We start from the raw sequence: 22878 nt of genomic DNA, 5'->3' as shown, positions 1-22878 counted from the left end.
CAACTTAACTGCTTAGTCACCTGCTGTGTTCATTCTTATAGACTTTTTGGCACTTTGGCTCATTGTCTTTTTCTAGGATATCCTTGAGAAATTTTTGAAGTGCTCATTTGGTGGTAATGAATTTAAGGCACTCTTTGTCATGAAAATTCCTTATTTTTGATTAATCTTTTTCTTTTTTAAATTTTATTTTAAAGTGAATAAAAAATTTTAAAAATACAGAATTTCAAAACCATCATTCAAACTTAAAAATAATTTTTCAGTAGATATAAATTTGGAAATTGTTTTCTTTTCAGTTTGGCACGTATCACTGCCAGCTTTCTTGGCCTTGCACATTTTTATTTATTATTTTTGATTTTTTTCTATATTGTAGGGAAAGGTCTACAGGGTGTTCAAGGTCTCACTACTAGATCAGACTCATAGTGATTCTCCTGTTTACAACCTTCCAAGAACTGGGATTACAGGTGTGCGCCACCACACCAGTCTCAATCCTTGTCTTAGTGTACCCCGGGGGAGGGACCAACATGGCAGGCCCAGGGATTGAGACCCTGGACTGTGCACCTGCTTGCAGATGCTTTAATCTGCTGAGCTATTGGGCTAGCCCTCTGGATATTTATTTATTTATTCTCCTTATAGGTTTTTGATAAGAAGTCTGTTGTGATTCTAATAGGTTTACCTCTATAAATGGTTTAGTACTTTTTTAAAAAAAATATGTATTTGATACAGGGTTTCACTATGTACTTCCAACTCATAGTGATCCTCCTGTCTCAGACTCCACAGTCCAGGACTACAGGCATGCACCACTACGTGAGGTTTCTGGCTTGGCATACCCGGGTTGTGGCTGGCACAGCATGCAGTGCTAGGAATCAAACTCCGGTCCCTGTGCTTGCCAGGCAGGCACTTAGACTGCTGGACTGTGTCCCTGGACGAGATCAGTGCTTTTTCTAACAGCTTTCAAGAGTCTGTCTTTGTGTTGGACAGCTGGGATTTTGGCTATAATGTGTTGTGGGGAATCTCTTGTCTGATGAGGCTCTTTGGTGCTTTCTAAGCCTCACTTAGTTGTATGTTAAATTCTTTCCCAATATTTGAAAAATTTTCTGCTATTATTTGAGCTAACATGATTTTCCTCTTATTCCAGTTAAACTTAAGTAGTCTTATTTTTATCATCTAGCAGCAGTTGGGTCCATTTTTCATATCCTCTCGTTTTTAAATATTTTTTGAGTAACTTTTAATATTCATTAGCCCTTCAATTTCTGACACTCTGTCATCGCATTGGTCACTTCTGTTGCCCATATTAGAGTTTTTCATCCTCTAGATTTCTGTTTGGAACCTTTTCATGGACTCAGCCTTTTTGCTAAACTGCTTGCTCAAATTTGGTGTCATTTTTAGTTTAGGTAATTTTTTATTAGTGACTTTTGTAAACTTGCTTATTGTTTTATTGTCTTTTGCCTGTTTATGTTTATAATACTTTTGAGATTACCAAGAATTTTTTAAATCTAGCTTCTTATGCTTTTGAATGATTCAGCTCTGTGGCTTTTGATTTCCTTTGCTTCAGAATCCCTGGAATGTACTTTGAGACAATTTGAGTTAATTGTTTTTAATAATTTTATTGAGAAACAAATAGCAATGAGACAGTTTCAAAACTGATTAGTAGGACAGTTTCAATAATTAATACATTGTATATTGTTGTCTTCTTAATGGTTATTCATGGTATAAGATGCAGACATGATATCCTGTCCACAAACACTGTTAGTACAAATCTTTCTTTTCACTTAATTAAAAGAAAGTAGCTGTATATCTGTCCTGTTTTGAATATACAGATACAAAATTGTCCTTCATTTGTATCCCCTTTTTTGTTTAGTTTTGTCAGAGAAGGGCATTCCATTGTCATTTAAATATTGTAGGTGCATGTATTTAGCAAAATATTCCAATATGGTCCTGTAGTCCATAATAGTACTGGGTTATCTGTAGGACTGACAATGTCAGAAGTTGTTGACTTGAGCCTTTTACATGAGCTATGTTTTTTTAACATGCATTCTCTTATTTCTATTTTGAGGAATCTGTGTGTGTGTGCATGTGCTTATATTTTTGTGCTGAGGTTTGAGGTTGCATACAGTGGAGAGACCTTGTTGCTTGTATAAAGATCTCCTTAGTTTGTGTTTGTTTTTCAGTGATGCATTCTGGACATAGATAAGTATAAGCTTTACCTGTATCCCATGATCTGACTGCTTCCATTAATTTGCATCATTTTTAGATCAGCACCCAGTTCTCTGGGAGTTGATTATCATACTGTTAATGACAGAGAAGCAGTCCAGATGTTGTCATGTAGACAGGTCTTAATGATAGCAACACTTTGCTACTCTGACAATAGTACATAAATCAGCAAGAATAATAGAATCACAGCCAAACTGGATATTGGCATGTCATAAGAAACAGTAATGTACCACTCTTAATAGGAAAGGGATCTATAAGTATAGTAAAAACCCTAAGAAAAAACAAATAATGATATACAATAAATATCCACTATAGTAGTATTAGCAACAAATTTAAATTGATAGTGTAGTGTTAACTATCTAAAGATTAATAAAGGCTTAATATTTAAACTAGTAAATAAAGGGTGTAGGGAATTAGAAAGTAAGGAAAAATTTGAAAAATTTGAAAAATGAAGCAATGGAAAATAAGGAGAGAAAATATAGATAAAGGACCTTAGAAGGAGTATAATAAAATTGATAAGATTATATAAAGGTAGTAGAAAAATTACAAGAGAAAAAGGAAAAAAAAAAGAACAAAAAAGAAAACTATGTAAAGACAAAAAAAGAGAGAGAGAGAGAGAGAGAGAGAGAGAGAGAGAGAGAGAGAGAATCAGAACTAGGATACCCCCCACAACAAAGAACACTAAAGAAGAAGAAAAATATGAATAAAAAATATTGTTTCATCTTTTTGAATGAATGGTTTCTTACCATGATCTGCAGTTTTGGAATTCAGCAAGTCATAGTTTTCTCCACCTAGTTTGATGGGCCTTGGGTTTGTGGACTTGTCTGCCATTGTGGTCCCCTCTGCTCACCCTAGACTATGACAACTGTCTGTGCTGAGGCATGTCCTTGCTCACACTGTTAGAAGGGGAAAGCATTCAGACCACCAAGCTGTGCTGTGGGCAACAGAGTAGGGGTTCAAGAAGACCACTGTAATTAATGCAGACCCAGCTGCCTCAGAAAGCCACACAAGCCAGGCCTGACTTCTCACAACAGAGGGGATGGCCCCATGTCATTTTAGGCTGAAATTTAAGCTTCGCAAAGAGTTGAGGTCTGTGTCTAGCTTGCCTTCTTTCTGTGGCTGTCCCTCATGGCTATCTCTCACCCTCAGGGGTGGACAATGTAGGGAATCCTGAAGAGATAGTTTTTTATTCTGTGGCTGGTTCAGTCTTAAATAATAACTCCTTCCAAAAATGGCACCTGATTAAACACACTTTGGTAATATGTCCAGTGCTGTACTCAATTTGTTTTTTAACTCTAGCCTTCCATGAAGAAGGAGTCACTTTTGGAGAAAAAGCCCACACTTTTTGTAGTTTACAATAACCAGACACTTTCCTTGGTACAAGAGCTGCTGGTCTGGTTCATTGTTTCTCCTGGAGCTCACAACCCTCTGAGCTTACCTTGCATTTGGAGACAGGACTTCCTCCCTGGGAGCTGGGGTGAGCTTTCGAGAATGCTTTGTCCTTTTCTCAGTGTTGTGTTTTATTTCTCTAGCTTCTCTGCTATTTCCAATTTTCTTGTCAGTTTTTTTTTCTGAGATCATGAAGCTCTACTTCTTATTTTTTTTTTCTTCTCCTTGTCAAGTTGTTCTTTTCCAGGTGTCTGGATTCTTGGTCCTGGAGAAGGTATGCTTTGCTGATGAGTACTGTTTTGCCATTTCTCTTCATTCCTGTTCTGGCTTGTGTATAGGTGTTCCCCCAAAGCCTCATACAGTCATGGGGCAGACTTCAAGAGTTTGTGATTAACTCATGATCCACTGGGACTATGGGTGTGAGTGTTGTTGGGATTATGGGTATAAATGCTATTGGGATTATGCCTGTAAGTACTATACCCAGCCTGGGGCAAATAGCCTGAATGAAATAGAAGGGAGCTAGACTTTCCCTCTGCTCTTTGCCACCACCATGAAAGGTTGCTCTCTGACATGTTCCACTCTGTCTTGGAGCTCCCTGAGTATGAAATGAAACCTCCACTGGCTATGAACTAAATAAGTCTTTCCTTCCTTAATTTTGGATGTTGGCTATTTTGTCCTAGCAATGAGAGGAGAGTAACTGAGACAGAATTTGGTATCAGAGGAGTTGGGTTGCTGCTGTGACTACCTGACCATATGGATTACAAGCTTTTGGGAATGGCTTATGGGAAGAGATAGGAAAGGTTTGGAGATGTTGTCTGCAAGAACAGCACTGGAACAGCTTCAGCTATTCTGAATGGGATATTCTGGTCAGAGCTTAGAAGATGGGAAGGCTAATAGAAATCCTGCCTATAAAGAACATGCTGGGGAGGTTCCCCTAGGAAGAAGAGCTGCATTGGTTGTTGGACTCCAGATGATGTGTGTTTTGGCCTGTCAGAAAGTTTGTCTGCACTTTTCTCATGTTCAGAGATTTTGCCTGAGACTAAGATTATGCATGGAAGACTGATTAATCTTTCAAAAGAAATTTCAAAGCAGCCGAATGTTGAAGCAGTGGCATGGCTATTGTTGGGGGCTTTTAGCCAAATTTATGTTGAGAATCAAGAGCAAAGAGCCCAGCAAGATGATTTAAAATGTTGTGAGTTTTGCCAGAAAGGAAGCACTAGAATGGCTTCACCTATTCTGTATGGGAGATTCTGGTCAGAGCTCAGAAGACAATAAGGCTGATAGAAATCCTGCCTCTAGATTAAAGCTGTGGATTGCAAAGACAGAGCTGAGAGGATCTCCATTGAAGAGAAGGAATAAGAGAGTGTAAAGGATGGCCTGAGGGCATCACAGGAAGCATTAGGTCTCTGTTCTTTGCATCCTCTGAGCTGCAAGTGTAAGGGACCTTGCCTTGAAAAGAAAGCTGCAGAGTGCCATGTTCCAGAATGGTGGCAGCAGCCACACCAGGTTCCAGAATTGTGCCAGCACAGAGAATTTATTCCTTGGAATCAGGGTCAGAGTGCTCAGTGATTTAGGTACTCTACCCCTATAGCCAAGTGAGAAGGAAGCCTGGCTAATGCGCCAGGCTGGCAGCAGATCTTGGCATCATCCACGTGGCATTGGTTTTAGGCACTTGTAGAATCTAAGAGTTCTGAGGTTAAGAAGGCTTCCACCTAAATTTCAGAATAAGGCCTGGGAGGCCAGGCAGTGTGCCTCTGAGAGGGTGGAATGTAAAGCTGTTAGTGAGAAGCCTATTCCGTGGAAACCCCATAAGTTTTGAAAAACCAGGAACATGGATCATCTGAGGAAAACTGCAAGGAGGGAGCAAAGCCAGCCTAGGAGAGAAGCCATGGGAGCTACTAGTAGAAGTGTCATAGAGGTGGACCCACATGGAGCTCACAGTTTGCCACAGATTGCTTTGGATGTTCCACATGGAAACTACAGGACTTAATGTTGGCCCCTCTGGATTTTGGATTTGCTTTGGTCCCAATACTTGGTATCATGCTGTGTGTACCTTTTGGAATGGTGATGTTTATCTTGTGCCATTGAATGTTGGAAGCATTTAAATTTTCATTTGTACAGGGGCTCACAGCTAAGATTTGCCTTAAATCTTGGAAGAGAGTTGGCACTTGGACTTTCCAGCAATGCTGAACCTATAGGACTTTGGCAACTCTCTTTCTTTTCTTTCTTTCTTTTTTCTTTTCTTTTCTTTTCTTTTCTTTTCTTTTCTTTTCTTTTCTTTCTTTCTTTCTTTCTTTCTTTCTTTCTTTCTTTCTTTCTTTCTTTCTTTTTTTTTGGCAACTCTTAGAGAATGGACTAAAATGCTTTTCAGACAAAGGAATGTGCATGAGTCTTTGGGGGTCCAGGGTTGGAATGTTATGGTTTGTGTCTAGTTGTCTCCCCAAAACCAGTCATGTGGTGGCTTCTGGAGTTTGTGATTCATTCATGATCTAATGCTGGGATTATGGGTGTGAGTGCCCTGGGGCAGATACTCTGCATTACAATGTGAGGAGGGGAAACAGGCTAGCTAGCTGCCTGAGCTACTAGTAGAAGTGTCATAGAGGTGGACCCACATGGAGCTCACAGTTTGCCACAGATTGCTTTGGATGTTCCACATGGAAACTACAGGACTTAATGTTGGCCCCTCTGGATTTTGGATTTGCTTTGGTCCCAATACTTGGTATCATGCTGTGTGTACCTTTTGGAATGGTGATGTTTATCTTGTGCCATTGAATGTTGGAAGCATTTAAATTTTCATTTGTACAGGGGCTCACAGCTAAGATTTACCTTAAAATTTCACTCTTGCTCTCTACTGCCACCATGAAAGGCTGCTGTCTGGGCTATGCCTCTTTTCCTTGGAGCCAGCTGAGTCTGTACTAAAATCTCCACTATGAGCTAAATAAAACTTTCATTCCTTCATTTTGGGTGTCTGGTATCTGTCCCATCAACAAGAGAATAATGACTGAGACAACCCCCATGACAATAGTTTCCAAAGCATGGAAAAAAAAATCTGTGAACCCAGTATCCCATAGTCAGAGAAATATACTCCAGTAATGAAGATGTGCTGAGGTGAAAGGAAATTAAGGGAATTTGTTGCCAAACAATTTACCATGCAAGAATAGCCAAGGAGATGAAAATAATAAAAGAAGAAATCTTGGAATATTCTGAAGAAATAACAACAAAAAAACATGCAAAGACAAAACTGCACAAATGGAAGAAAATTTCTTTTTTTTTCTTCTTCAATTTTCTAAGTTATGCTTGTCACATGAAGCAAAAATTATCACATTGTTATGACTCTGTGTAGAAGAAATAGTTGTAAATGGGAGGCAGCATAAAAGTAGGTAAGGTTTCTCAACATCATTCAAACTGGTAGAATGATAACATTCATACAGTGATACTATATTTATATAGTGTAGTAAATACCAGATCAACAAGTAAAGAGCTACACAAAGAGATAGACTCAAACATAAAACTGAAATTCTAAAATTTGTTTAAGTAACACACAAAAAGGTAGAGAGAAAGCAAAACAGCTGGTGAAAATTAACAAAATAAAATGACAGACTTAAACCCTAAATTAAATGTAATTTGTCTAAATATACCTATTAAATGAAAAAGTGGCACAAGGAACTAAAATTGTATGGCTTGAAGCCATATTTGAAATATAACAAAGCCAAGTTGAGTGAAAAAGGGTATATCATGCAACCATTAATTAAAGAAATGTGGGAAATAGCTATTTAATGTCAGAATTCCAAGCACAGAAAATTATTAGATAAAGGAGGGCATTGTCTTATGGTAAATGTGTGGATATACCAAGAAGACATGGTGTCTGTAGAATGTATTTACGCCAGTTAAAAGAAATGTTAGATACGTAAAGAAAACCTCATGTAACTGATGAGAGAAATAGGTATTCTGTGGTTATAGTTGAAAACTAACATCTTTCGTTCAGTAACTGATAGAAAAGAAAACCTGCAAGGACTCAGAAAGACCCAGCATCTAAGAAGAATTTAAAAATACTAAATCCAAAAGTTACATTTTCTTTTCAGTTACCACAGAACAGATATCAAGATAGAATAGATACCTCACATAATCAGACTGCAAATCAATAACAGGAAAACAACAGCAACAATAAACTGGAAATCCAAACAATACAATTATAAAGAACATATGGGTTAAAGCAGAAGTTTCAAGGGATTAAAAAAATCCAGTGAACAGTATGAAATGAAAATACAACACATCAAAAACTGTGGGACACAATCAAAATGTGTTAGGTGCTAGTTTATGACCTATAATGCTTACAGTAGAGATGAAATGTCCCAGATCAATAACTCACATACTCACCTGAAGAACAAGGAAAAAGAAGAGTAAAATAAACCCAAAGCAAGCAGAAGGAACAGGTAACAAATATAAGAAATCAATAACATTGAAAGAAGAAAAATAGCTAAAGGAGAGAGTTCTTTGAAAACAGTGAAATTGATCCTTAGTAAAATTGACAAAGAAAAAACAGAGAAGTCACAAATGGACAGTATTAGGCATGAAAGGTTATCCCTACAGATCCTGACAATATTCAGAGATTTTTGTAAGAATATTATGAGCAATTATGCTCTCACATAAATTTGGCAACACAGATAAAATAAAGCAATTCTTCAAAAAACTGCAGACTACCTCAATTTATCCAATATTAAATAGATAATTTCATTATTTCTATAACCATTAAGGAAGTTGAATTGAAAAGCCCCTTCCCCCATATATCTCCCAGCCTAAATGATTTTATAAGAGAAAATGATACTAAATATTTAAAGAAGAATTAAAACCAATTCTGTACAAAAGGAAAAGGAGAGGGAATACTTTCTAATTCATTTTTTGAATCTAGCAATACTCTGACACCTAAGCTAGATGACAAAGAAAAATACAGACCAAAATGGTTTCAATATTTGTCCCCTTCAATATTTATGTTGAAATTAAATGGTTATTGCAGCAGTATTAAGAGGTAGGATATTTAAGGTAGGATATTTAAGGCATGAGGCCTCTGTCTGGGGAGGTGGGGTTAATGTTCTTGTAAAAGAATAGGCTTTCTCTCTGTTTTTTGTCTTATGATTCCACTGCTTTCTCCCATTTGAGGCCATAGAAAGGAGGCCCATAGCAGATATAGTAGCCTTCATCTTGCACTTCTCAGCCTCCAAAACTGAGAAAATACATTTCTGTTCTGTATAGGTTATCCACTCTCAAGAGTACTGTCATGGCATCCCAGTATGAACTAAGGACATCTCTTGTAAACATCAGCTATAAAACACCTTAACACCTTAACAAATACTGATATAGATTTGAAAAATACATAAAAGGAATTATACACTATTGGTTAAAGGGGTTATTCTGGGAATGTAAAGCTGATTTATTACTTGAAAAATCAATCATTGTAATTCATCATAGTAATAAAGAAAAATTACAAAATTCTATAAATAAATACAAAAAGCATCTAGCAAAATTAATACCCATTTTCATGATAAAAGTTCTCAGCAAAATGGGAATAGAAGGAACCTACTACAGTTTGATAAAGATCATCTACCAGCATTATACATACAGCTAGCATTATATTTAATGGTAAAAACCTATTTCTCTTCACCACTCTTATTCAATACAGTGCTGAGCACTAGTGCTGAACCATGGCAGGGAAAAAAGGCAAGAAGAAGAAAGTAAACTGACAGAGCAGAAGGGATTCAATATGGGTTCCCCTGTTTGCAAACAATGTGATGACTACATAGAAAATTCCAAGGAATGTGTAAAAGAAAAATATCACAGGACTAGTAATTGCACTTAGTAAAGTCATAGAATATAATATAAACATAAAAATTTCAATGGTATTTTATGTATCTATCTACTAAATATGTAACCCTGTAATAGTATTTTAACTCTATAGTAATGCTAACACTATAATAATGCTACTCACGATTGCTAAAAAATTTGAATAAGTATAAATCTAGCATTTGCATACAAAGTCTGGAAGCTGAAAATTGCAGAATTCTCATGAAGAAATCAAAGTGACATAATTAAATAGCGATTCCACGTTCTGAGCTAGAAGACTCAACATAGTACAATGTCATTTATCTCCAATAGAGGGCATTTGGGCAAGTTTGAATTCCTACCAAATTTCCATAAAGACTTTTTGTAATAATGGTAAAAAAAAATTCTAAAATTTATATAGCTAAAGTAGTTTAAAAAGGAAAACTAAAATGGCAGAAATCAACTTCACTAGAACTGAAGACTAATTATGTTAGCTATAGTGAATCAATACGACGTGGTCTTGGTGATGGTGTAGACCAGTAATTTTCACTTTTATAGCTTTCATTGACAATAAATATCTGACTGTGGCACACATGCCGGAGGTTCGCTATCACTGTTGTACACCCATAGATCAATAGAATGGGGTAGAAAATTGACAAATTAGAGGCTGGGAAGATAACTCAGTGGAATAAGTGCTTGCCTTGCAAGCACAGGGTCCTGAGTTCGATCCCTGGTACCACAATGGACTGTGACAGGTATGTATAACTGATTTTTGATAAAGGTAAAAAAGAAATTCAATGCAGGTAGCCTTTTCAACAATTGTTATTCAAGCAGTTAGATATGAATATGAAAAGAAGAAAGAAGAGGACAAGAGGTAGAGAAGAAGGGAGGGAGGGGAGAAGGAGAAGAAAAAGGCAGAGAAGACGTGGAGGAAGAGAACTTTCACCAAAGTCTTGAATCCTACAACATTTTTAACTTAAAATAATTCATAACTTAAATGTATGCAACAGGGTGGGAGCAAGGATGAATATAGTGCAGGACAGCATGAGGATCTTTGTGGTGCAGGAACTTTTCTGAATCTTGACTATCAATGTCAACTTTATTATGAAAGTGTACTATAGCTTTGAAAGACAATATTTTGGGGCTAGTTGGGTAAAGAGTGAGTGTTATCTTTTTGTATTTTTTTCTGCATGTAAACTAAAACATATAAAGCTTAATTCAAAAGTAATGATCAGGGGACCATTATGGAATAAGTAAGAAAGAAGAAAAAGAAAAGCTAAGCTTAGAAAAAGAAAATGTAATATATGATGATTAATTTAACTATATGAGGGGGCTGGTGAGATGGCTCAGCGGTCTAAAGCACCTACTCGGAACAAGCTTGGCAAAGCCCAGGGACCGTGGTTCAATCCCCAGCACCACATGCCTGCCAGCCCCGCCCCCTGGTGGGCTGAGCTGGCCACACACACACACACACACACACACACACACACACACAAATAAATAAATAAAAATAACTATATGAGAAATCTAAAATACAAATAAAGAAAAAAATAGCAAGCAGAGATACAGATTGTTTACGAAAGGGAACTGGATCAAGAGACTGAGGAGGAAGGGAGAAGAAAGGAAAGAAATGAAAAAGGAATTAAGATATGGTAGGTGCACATCCCTGCTCCCCTTGAGGAATGTAATCCCTGTACACTACAAACATGGTACTTATAAAAATAAAAAATGAAAAGTATGAGTCAACGACTAAGTGTTTGTTGAAATTGAAATTTGAAGCTATATCTGTGACTTTTTTCATACCTTATTACATTAATATTTGTTGGTTTAGCTTTCATGTTGGATGATCTTTACTCATGGATGACATTGTAAAATCATTCCTTGGTCATCTGGAAAATACCACTCAGAGAGTTGCATAGTTCTTCAGATTTTCATACATTTCACTATGGCTGTAATATCATTGCAACCTACTGTTGATAGTGTCAGAAAAGGCTTTAGCACTGGGGAGTCTGGCACGGTCATTGTGAGGCCCATTAATTTTCAGGAGTTCTAATATTTTTGAAAGTCCATAATTTTTTATTGGTATAAATAATCTAAAGTTTGATTTGAAATGACTGGTCTGTAACATTCCTTTTCAAGAAATTCTTGTCACATATTTACTTCTCGATAGCCACCATTTGATGCTTTCTCTTTCAGAGTGTCTACTACATCTGACAATTTAAACAATAGCCATGCTTTTCCACAGAACCCCTCTTATACTTCTCTTGTGGACATGCATGCATTTTGTGTGGATTTCTCATTTACTCATATGGGATATTAAAGAATGTGTATTTAAAGGTTGAGATTTAATAAAATTAGTGATTTTTTTCCTGTTTCCTGGAGGGCATTTTAAGGTGCAGCTGTCTTGGTTCATATGAAGGCCCTGTCAGTTTCATCATATAATACTTTTTCATCATCAGTTCAAATATCAACACAGTGAAAAATGCAAATAACCTTTTCCCGGGTCTCAGACTACATTTTCAAAACGGGTGCTCTGCCTTATGTTTCATTTATAGGAAGCTTAACTTACCTCTGAAATTAATTTGCATGTCTCTCTCCTTTAGTGAGTAGAATATTCTGCCCTTTGGCAGCAGTATGAATATGAGTTATTGTACTGGGTTGTAATATAACCTTTGGGGCAGTAAAGTGCTGTTAAACTTTAAATTAAACCAAGAGCCTTTGTAGTTAGTAATTCTGTTTGCTATGCATTCTCTACCCTCCTGTGGAGTTCTAGCAGCCACCAACTCTGCTGTTTCATATCATTTCCCTAGAACTCTTTGTAGAACCCTTCAAACATTGCATATTGAACTAATTTACATTGATTGTGCTTATTTATTTTGATAAATTAAATGTTCTCCTGAAGGGGCTTCTGTAATTTTCCTTGAAAGCAAAGTACTGATGTTTAGAGCTGTTATCCCACTTCCTCCCTTAGAAGCCTGTGTCTTGCTTACATCTTGGTCAACACTTGCACTCTAGATACTTAAACTGTTGCAGGTCTGTCCACTGCATGAGAGGAGTTACCATATTGTGTGTGTGTGTGTGTGTGTGTGTGTGTGTGTGTGTGTGTGTTATGCCATTTGAATACCTTACATCCTCTTAATTTCTAGGTAATTTTTGGAAGAAGAGTTTTCAACTGATTTTGGAAGAGTGTATTCATCTTGTAGCAAGGACTTCCTGGCTCTAGGTCTGGAAACCACACAGTGATGCAGTGAAACGCAGGACAAATGGACACTTAAGTTTGACTTTCTTTTTTGGACAGATTAACCTCACAACTGCAAAATTTATTTTTCTCTGTGATGCTATTAAGAGCCATGTGAACAAGTGTATGGGTTGGTTGAGGTGTATTTCTGGCTAGAAATAAAAGTTTTTCGAGATTCATTTCTAATTGTGAATTTTTATTTACTGGGTTTGGGTCTTCAGATTTACTTCAGAAATTCTGTGTAACATCCACTGTCCAGGAGGTGTCATATTTGGTGATAGGGGAGTTTTGAAAGTTGAGATTTTACTATCATTTGAGATTTTTTTTCCAAGCAAAAGAAATTGTTTTGGGAAAAACACATCATCCACTTAAATATTATTAAAATCAAAAAAAGCATTAAAGAACATATAATTACCAATATTACCATACTTTAAAACAAATTTAAAAATTACCATTTTTTCTTTCAGCTCAGTTCATAAATGCCTCATTAATTTTGCTTGCACCTATTTTAAAAATTATTTTTATTTTCACTGTTTTATTCTATTAACATAACACTCTGTTTTCAAAATAGTTTTTGACTTCACAGAAAATTTACGAAGAAAATATTAAGATTTCTCATGGAAGGAGAGAACCAAATGGTACAGTTGAAGCCTTGTTTTTTTTTTTCTTAATAAGATAACAGTGGGTTAAAAAGTGATCCCCAAAAGATGTGTTCGTCTTTCTTTTATATATTTAGTACAGGGTCTACAGGGTTTCACTGCAGATTGGACTTGTAGTGATCCTCCTGTCTTCAGCCTCCCAAGCACTAGGATTACAGGTGCATGCCACCATGCCTAGTCTGTGTTCAGGTCTTAATCCATGATTCTTGAATGTGATATTATTTAGAAATAAGGACTTTGCAGATGAAATGAAAAATCTTGTGATAAAGTCGTACCACATGTAGGATGGAGCTTAAATCCAACATACTGGTATCTTCATGGAGCGAGAATGCCAGGTGACGACAGATGCACAGGGAAGAGGTGATGTGCCGCTGGAAGGAGAGAGCCAAATGTTACAGTTGAAGCCGAGGAACACAAGGATTCCTGGCAACCTATAGAACCTAGGGAGAGACCAGGTCCTCTATAGTCCTCAGGGGGAGCATGGCCTTGATCCATACCTTCTTTCCAGAATTCTGAGAGAATATTCTATTGTTTTGTGCCAGGTAATTCATAATGATATTCTTGGGAGAATTACAAACATCTACTGTAACACTAAGGGGGAAATATTGAGATGTGTTATATATGTGTACCAATTCCTTACAATGACATAATCCATAATTCCATAAATATGTTCTATAAATACGTACTAATAACAGTTTAAAAAATTAATAAGTAAACCAATACTGACATATTAATAAGTAATGTCTGTATATTGTTCAAACTTTTTAGTTTTAATGTCATCCTTTTGTTTTAGTATTCTGTCTAGGACATCATATTACACTTAGTTATCTTATCTCTTTAGGTCCCTTTATAAAAAAATTAAAAGAAAATATTTATTTATTGGATACAAGGTCTTGCTATGCAGTTCAACCTTGTAGTGATCCTCCTGTATTAGCCTCCCCAGCGCTGGGATTATGGCATGCACCACTATACCTGGACTCCATCACTGGTTCATTGTACCCTGGGGGTGGGGCTGGTGCCGCATGTGGTTCTGGGGATTGAACCTTGGTCCCTGTGCTTGCCTAAGCTTGCCTAAGCAGGTGCTTTAGTCTACTGAGCCATCAGCTGGCCCCTTTAGGTTCCTTTTGGCTGCTACAATTTTTCAGATTTTCCTTGTGTTTTTCATGATTTGACTTTTATTTTAAAGAGAATAAAATTTAAAAAAATTAAAATGATGCAGAATTTCAAAACAATATGACAAGAAATTAGCAATGGTTATTATATTGCATATTGTTATCTTGAAAGCAGTTGCTCAGATTGCAAGATGTAGGCATGCAAAATTGATCAAACAATTGAGCATTAACTGCTCTTTTCAATAACCCACTAGAAATTAATAATACAATTATCTTAGCTGGTGTGTGTGTGTGTGTGTGTGTGTGTGTGTGTGTGTGTGTGTGTGTAATATACCCCCCGTTCTTTTTTTCTCCTTTCTACCATCCTCCTTATAATTTCCTGTGGAGCAATTTCTTTCCCTTTCCCTTTGACTTTGTTTACACTTTTAGGTTCTTACTGTAGGAAAACAATACAATGTTTCCACAGTCAGGTCTGATTAATTTCACTTCTGAGTATGGTCTCTAGTTGCATCCATTTACCTTTAAAAACCTTGAGTTTATCTTTCTTTATAGTTAAGTAATACTCCATTGTATAAAAATACCACATCTTTTTATGTATTCCTCAGGTGATGGGTGTTTGATTTGATAATTTTGATAAATAGTGCTCAGGTATTTTGCAGAATGTGTCCCAGTTAGGATTTCTAATTTGATTGGGTTTTGTGAGTTTAGGAGGAAGACCACTGAGGTAAAATGCTCTTTTCCCTGATTACATCCAGGTAACATACTATCAGCAGGATTTATTAACTTCAGTGTTAGATGCTAAAGTGGTATATTGGGTTTTTTCCTTGTAAAGTTATTCTTTTTTTATACCTTTCTATATTTCTTTTTCCTTTTTATATTTTAGGAGAGGGTCTAGAGGGTGTTCAGGGTCTCACTACTAGATTGGGCTTGTAGTGATCCGCCTGCTTACAGCCTCCCAAGAACTGGGGTTACAGGTGTGTGCCACTGTGCCCAGTCTCAATTGCTGTCTCGGTGTGCCCCGGGGGTGGGGCTGGCACAGGAGGTCTAGGGATAGAACTCCTGGCCCCTGTGCCTGCTTGGAGATGCTTTAATCCACTAAGCTATTTGGCCAGCCCTTATATTTCTTTTAAAGCAAATTGCTTTACACACTTTCTGCAATTAAGGAATAAGGAATTTGTATTACACCTTCTAGAGAGTAGAGTAGCTATAAAAATTAAGATTCTTCTGTTTAGGAAGTTTATTTTCACTTATTAGTTATATCAGTGTAACTTATGGTTACTTATGTTTTGAGATATTATTCATACATCATCATCATCATTATTATTTATTATTAACACTGTTATAGTTTGAATCTGAACCACTCCAAAGTCCTTCAATTAGCTCCTATGTCTGTTTGATTATACAACATTATAAAGTTTTATTTTTTATTGTTTTGAGAACTCAATCTGTAGAAGTACAGGATGTCTTGAGCTTATTTTATGTGTTTCCTCCTGCCTTAATCCTAGAATCAACCATTTCTGTATGGAACCCCTGATTCTACTCATTGGAGATTGCACCTAGAATCTGGGCAGTTGGTGTGTTTGTTACTTGGCCATTATTGTTTTTAGGTCTTATCCATTGAAAAAACAAGAAAATAAATATGTATATACAAATTCATATAACTATACATATCTGTATTTTTATATGTAAATGTTTCTGTGTATATTAAGATAAATGAGTTCATACTGATTTTTCCAACTCTGATCCACTACCACATGGACCACTTTATATTAATTAATTAATTTGGTTTTTGAGACCGAATCTCACTGTGTAGTTTAGGCTGGTCTTGAATTCACCACATAGCACAGGCTGGCCTTCAGCTCATGATGGTCCTTCTGCTTCAGTTTTCGGGGCGCATTATAGGCATATACTACTGCCGGTGACCATGTGGGTAGCATGTTTTAGGCTCCTCTTTTGTTTATCCTTAAATTCCCACTTAAACAATGACAAACTGACTTCTATCATTCTCCATTGATCTAATTAATTTTTAATTTCAGTGTCTACACATAGAAATATCAGAATTGTTAATTTATATTCCTGCAGAGTGCTTTACTGGTTAAAGTACAATGAGTGCTTGATGTCTGGTTTCTTTTGTGTGTAGTTTTATATGCTCTGCATCTTTTTCAATGTTCCTGAGGTCAGCATCTTTCTCCCTCACTTCCATTAGTGAGGTTATTTTATACATTTCTAATACAGTTAGATTGTTTTGTTATGATTTGGATTTCACTCTGGGATTCTTACTGACCTAAACAATTTTTCTAAAATGTATATTATGTTAAAATTCACTCTGTGCTGTTAAGTTCTGCGGGCTTTGCCAAATGCACAATATCAAATTGCCACAATTCCTGCATTATACACCACTATTATAGAGCGTAGTTTCATTACCTCCAGCCTGATTAGTTTTCATTTGGAACAGCTTTAAGCTACACACACACACACACACACACACACACACGCTCACACACACACACACGCTCACACTGCAGAAATCACACTGTTGAACACCTGGGGATATATTATCAAGAATTCATAAATGTGAATATTTTGTCTTATTTTTTAAAAATAAAAAGTAGAAATTGTTAAGTACTTTGGACTTTTTCCTAATTTCATTTCTCTTCCTTTCTACCCAGCGGTAGTTGTTGTTATAATTGTGATCTTTCCAATTCATGAATTTGTATTTTACTAAATGTATTTGTTATCCTAAAGAAAAATAATACAGTTTGTGTATTGCAGCTAAACTTATGTAAATGACATTTTTGTATCTTTCTGAAAATTGCTTATTTTCAGTTTATTCTCAGTTTTGTTTTAATATCTATGTATCATAAATTTTGTGTTTTAATGACTTTATTGTGTTGGATTATATACATTTACCAAATTTTATTCACCTACTTTTGTGTAAATGATCACTTTATTTTTGGTATTTCATTTGCTTCACTAGTAGTCCATGTGTATATGAGCTTATGTAAGTATCTGCATAGAATATGTAGCTGGAAGTGAAGTTGCTGAAACACGTGGCCTGTGCAGGTTGTAGAAATGGTCCGTTTTCCTCCAGTACATTCTTACTCATCTTTTCACTCCCTTTGTGTCATTTAGTATTGCTGACTTCACCTTTTTCCTAATCTGATGGGTATGACAATCGTCTTTCCCGTGTTACCAGAAAGTATGAAACTAATGAACAATTTGGGCAGGCTCTTTTATTTATCCTAGAGGCTACTTAATGCTATCTCTAATTTATGTTTTGTTACTCTCAAAGATGTCTGCTTATCCAGGATGCACAAAAATGTTTTGGAATCCAGCTGCGCCGAAATTTGCAGTTCCAGAGTCTGTCATGAAGGAAACTGTGTATCCACAATATGAGGTAATGTATTAAATATGTTTTCTATATTATTGTTCTTATTTAATAACTGAATTTTATAATTGCTTATGACATTAAATTTTCTTGTTTCTGCACGTTATAATCTATTACATTGGTCATTAGCCCTATTTTATTGCTGGTACCATGCTGTTTCTATCACAGTAGCTTTGCAGTATAATTTCAGATCAGGGGTTCTGATACCTCTTGCCTTGTCTTTATTGCCCAGAATTGATTTAGCTATTCTAGGTCCGAACAAATTTTAGAATTGTTTCTTCCACTGTTACCACTTCAGAGAATCCAGGTGGGTGACTTTCAGATTGTTCCACCTCATGTCCTCTGGATTGGCCTTTGGTGAGCTGGAAGTCTGGTGTTGCATCTTGTTTAAGTGTCTTCTCATTTTCTATTTTCTATTCTTAGTTTAACTTCTAGGTTGATGTTTGTGAATTGCCTATGATGAGTGGCTGTATTGCTAGGATTTAGAATCCTTAGGAGATTACTACTCAGAGCTATCTTGTAGGTGTAGGTTGCTTTTGGGTTTTGAGTCTTGCAAAACTTTAGATCTTCAGTTTATGAGGAATAAATTGCTGCCTACTTGGCCCAACTTCTGGTTCTTGGCCAATGCCCTGGGTCTATGGTATTTTTAATGAGCTGTAGGCAATCTCAGTCTTAATATACCAGGAAAAACAACTGGTTGGAACAGTGTGTCGTTTTGGCTAAAGTGGTACAATCAGTAATAACAATAGAATCAAACAGTGTAGAAAATGACAAATTGAGGTAACTATTATTTTGCCCTCTTTAACCATATGAACTGCGTTTGTGGTTATATAACAAAATTTAAACAAACCAGAAAATTGTATACATAAAGAAACCCTCAATATGGCAATTTTGCCCTCAGGGAGAAAATTTAAAAGGAGTTAGGGACAAATAGAGGTACAGAAGAGGAGCAAGAGATTAGAAGCAAGGCTGGACGACAAATGGCGATTACATAAACCTTGGGAAACTGGTGAAGAAGACAGGAGGGAAAGAGAGAAGGAAGAAATAAAAACAACTGAACAGAATAAAAGCAAAAAATCCCTAGAAATCATGTTCATGCTCATATAAAGAACAAATAATGAAGACAACAACAAATAAAAATAGAGAAAGAGGCAAAGAAAATAAGAAAAACAATGTCCACTTCAAAGTCTGTCTTTGCTCTTCCTGGTAGACAAAGTGGGCAGACAAAGTCCAGATCGGAGTTGATTCGTCCCAGCAAGGCAGCTGCAGCTTTACAGTACGATGTGGGTGAGCCTGTACCTTTACTTCCGCTGAAGTTCAGCCTGGTTTGTGGCCTTTAGGCTGGAGCCAGACCCAGTAGGCTGCAGCCGTCTGTGTACTTTTTGCCTGCTTGAACTCAGAGCCAGCTCAGAGTTTCTCTGACTTCCTAGCTTGGTTGGCCCCTCTCTGAGATGGCCTCCAGTGTATTGCCTTCTTGTGTGTGGGTACCTGACCCCAACTAACTCACCAGCAAATGAAGCCCATAACCTCTATTGATCCAGTCCACTGGTGTGTTTCTCCATGGTGGGCTCTGGAGTCTCCAGCCATCACTAAAACTGTACAGGCTCAAGCTGCCCTCTCACATGGTGAGTCTGTGCTTGGAGAAAGTGCCACCTGCTACCTCCTTCTTCTTTGAAGTTTCCATTCTCCCACTTCCCAATGGCTTCAGGTTTCATCAGATCCTTCCTGTGTCCTAGGGACCCACTTCCCTTCTTCTTCTCTTAGTCACATTGCTATATTCCAGTGTCTGGATTCCGTGACTCAGAGGGGCTTTTTTTCTGATGCTTACCTCTCAACTGCATTCTGGAAAGTCCCTTTCTAGTATTTTGTACTTTCAGTTTAAAAATATTTTGTCTTTTGTTAAGCTACATTATGTAATTGTTCCATTTCTTATGCCAAGGCCTATTAAGTACTTACGAAATTGTATAAGTAGCGTGTTTTATACTAAAAGTTCAAATAATAAAGATGTATATGGCATAAAAAACATTTTCTGCCTTTAGTAGTTCTCTCTCATTCTTTTCTTCCTGAAATAAACCATTTCTAAATGCATTCTGTGTACACTTTCAGACATTTTTCCTGTCATTTAGATTAATATTTTTACCTATATGGAATGATAATTTATATTATACTGCCTTTTATTTTGTAAAATATATTTGAACATGTATCTTTTACACATATTTTTCTGATTGGAATTCCTCTTCCAACTACATGTAGATTTAAAAATCTTGAAGGATCGGTATGGAAATTTGCATTTCCCTATTGTGATTATGTACCAACTAATCTTTTCATTTATTTCAGAAAAAGTGTATGCAGATGCCATGAGCTAAAAAGAGATTTATGACACAAAATATTTTAAAAGATCGCTTTAATGCAAATGGTTGGTAAATATTAATTTGCTTAAGTAGGTGTAGCATCTGTGGGAATATGATGCTCACTTCTCTTTTGGGAGTCTCCTAAGAGGAGGATACTTGACTGCCAGCAATTACAACTACCCTGGTATTCACTTCAAGGTCATGCTTCCTTTGATCTGCTCCCAGCCTGTGACTCAACACAAGCTGGATAATAGAGCTCATCCATTTCGGCTTGATGTGGGATTGATTGCACTCAAGACCTTCTATTTGCCTGATTTTTTTCTCTGAACTGCTCCATAGTGTGAAATTTTTCCCACCCAGTTCTTTCTCTTTTATCCCTTTTCACATTTGTTAGAACTGCACTGTGGCTGGCAGTTTTCTCCTGCATATTCTTCTCTTTACGCTTTAATGGTGTCATCTGCTTCTATTTGAGCTGACAGTAGGGAGTGTGTTAGATGTCTACGGTGCTTTCTGAACTCTACGTTTGCTTATAACAGACATGTATGAATTTTTCTATCCCAGTTTATAGAATTGTGTGAATACAGGGAATTAAGAGTAGGAAATATTTTCTTTAAAGAGGTAGAAATTGTAGCAGAGGAGGATTAGTGAGAACTGGTGATCCTGGAATAACCCACTAGAAATGAGTTCCAAAAGAAAATAAACGCTGGAGATTGTCCATTCTTCCTGTTAAGAAGAAGAAGGATCCAACAATACTTTCCAGCTTGAGATAACAGGTCCATAATTCTACTCATAGGAATGAAATGATACTTCTTTAAAGACTTATGTGTCTTTTGAATGAAAGTGCTAGTTATACATTCTAAAATTTCTTTGCTCCAAGTTTAAAATAAATTTCACTTACTATATTTTATGATTACTAGAATTGTTTTATCCTTCCAGTTACAATTTCTTTATGACTTTGTATATTTGTATATTCTTTATGATTTTGACTATGACTTCTGTTTTCTGCTTTAACTTCTCTTAAGTTTATTTCTAAAGAAACAGCATGGCTTAAGTGGTCATGAATCTATCATGCTGTCGTATTTACATATTTATTTCTGGTTGTATCACAATCACTAATTATAAAATAAATTTAATAATCATTATTAGTACTGCAAGTTATTCTTACATCAATACATATATCTATATTAAAACTTATTGACCTGATAAGATTAGAAGTGAAGGATATTAAGAACATTTTCATTCCAATTTATAATTAAAATACTTACTTGTACTTAAAAATGAATAATCACTTGATGCTAATAAATCCAGATAATATGTCTCATTCATAATCCTAATGTACATATTCTAAGTAAACTCATTGCTGACTTTTAAAATAGTTTTTTTCATAATTTTATTGATAAATAGCAATGAGACATTTTCAAATCAAATTGTTAGGACAGTTTCAATAATTGACACATTGCATACATTCCTCCCAGTGGTTAATTGCTGTAAAAGATGCGGACATGATATCCTATCTACAAACACCATTAGAACAAATCACTCTATTCTTTAAGAGAATGTAACTATATATTTATCCTAACTACTTTGAATACACAGATACAAAATGGACATTCATCTATATACCCCTTTTTGGTTAAGTTCCATTATTTGAATATTATTGGTGTGTTAACTCAGCAAAATAATCTAAAAGAGTTCGGTAGTCCATGATAGTATTGGGTCTTCTACATGACTGGCACTGTCAGAAATTGTTGACCTGAGTCCCCTATAGTTCAACATAGCAACATGGCTTTACTTCTCATATTTTGTTTTTATACTTTTCTGCTGAGTGGTTAAGAACAAGGTAAAGCAGGACCTATGTAACAAGAGTTGTAGATTTTGGGTCTGATAAGGTCAGTGAAATGCCCTCAGGATTTATCCTGAGGTCCTGTACCTCAGAATGTTTCTCAGTGTCAGCTATGTGGATGAGTCATGGCCATTGGTTGGCCAAAGTGCTCTCAGTGAAAGCCTGAGAGAATGTTTTTTCTCCATGTGACTCTCCTTAGGCACACTCTATAGCATCGACCACTTTCCTCTTTGGCCCGTTAAACTCCTTGATCAGAAAATTTGGGACAGTGCCGAGTTACATAATGTTACAGTATATGTTCTCATATGTCCTGAATCTTAATTGACCTTGGAAGGCTACGGCCAAAATGTTGGCTTTCCTTGCAGCCCTCTTTTTCATCTAATTTTGGTCTGCAAACTTAGGTTGTTAATGATCCAGAAGACAAGCTTATTGTTATTACCAACAACCTAGGCTGTTAAGCTTGACCTCACTATCTGTCTGCATATCAAACATCTTAGGCATAATATGGAACAGGTATTATTCATGAAGTATTAATATGTTGAACTTTAAGTCCCAACAGAATATGATAAAAAAACATTTAAAAATTAGAATATATTTAAAAAATAGGCATAAAGAATTATATACTTCTTATGTTTACACATAAGTCCAAAAATCTCACCATATACAACCTTGAAGCAGGACAGTCCCACAATATTCCTTTTCCTGTCTTTTGCTTTCATTCACCACCCTCTTCTTTTTGAACAACCATGTACCCGAGTGACTTCATAGCAGCAACTGGCATGTCATGACAAGCAGCCCATATTCAGAAGACCAGAATGATAGGCTCTTCCAGCATGAAACTACTATTACAGATTACCATCTGCAGTGCAG

The 22878-nt window shown here is 36.3% G+C and overlaps 1 protein-coding gene across 1 annotated transcript in view; it reads left to right on the top strand.

The window, feature by feature from the left end:
* The window catches only part of LOC111818290, a 142417-nt gene that overhangs the window by 47311 nt on the left and 72228 nt on the right, over positions 1–22878 (top strand). Inside the window, exon 5 of the mRNA XM_023721832.1 lies at positions 17719–17823. Coding sequence (XP_023577600.1) covers positions 17719–17823 — 105 coding nt within the window. The remainder of the gene's footprint in view (positions 1–17718; positions 17824–22878) is intronic.

The sequence above is a fragment of the Octodon degus genome, unplaced genomic scaffold (genome assembly GCF_000260255.1).
Source record: "Octodon degus isolate 3935 unplaced genomic scaffold, OctDeg1.0 scaffold00086, whole genome shotgun sequence".
NCBI classification, from domain to species: Eukaryota; Metazoa; Chordata; class Mammalia; order Rodentia; family Octodontidae; genus Octodon; species Octodon degus.
Note: the sequence above shows the minus strand (reverse complement) of the source record. Positions and strands in the feature narration are given on the sequence as shown.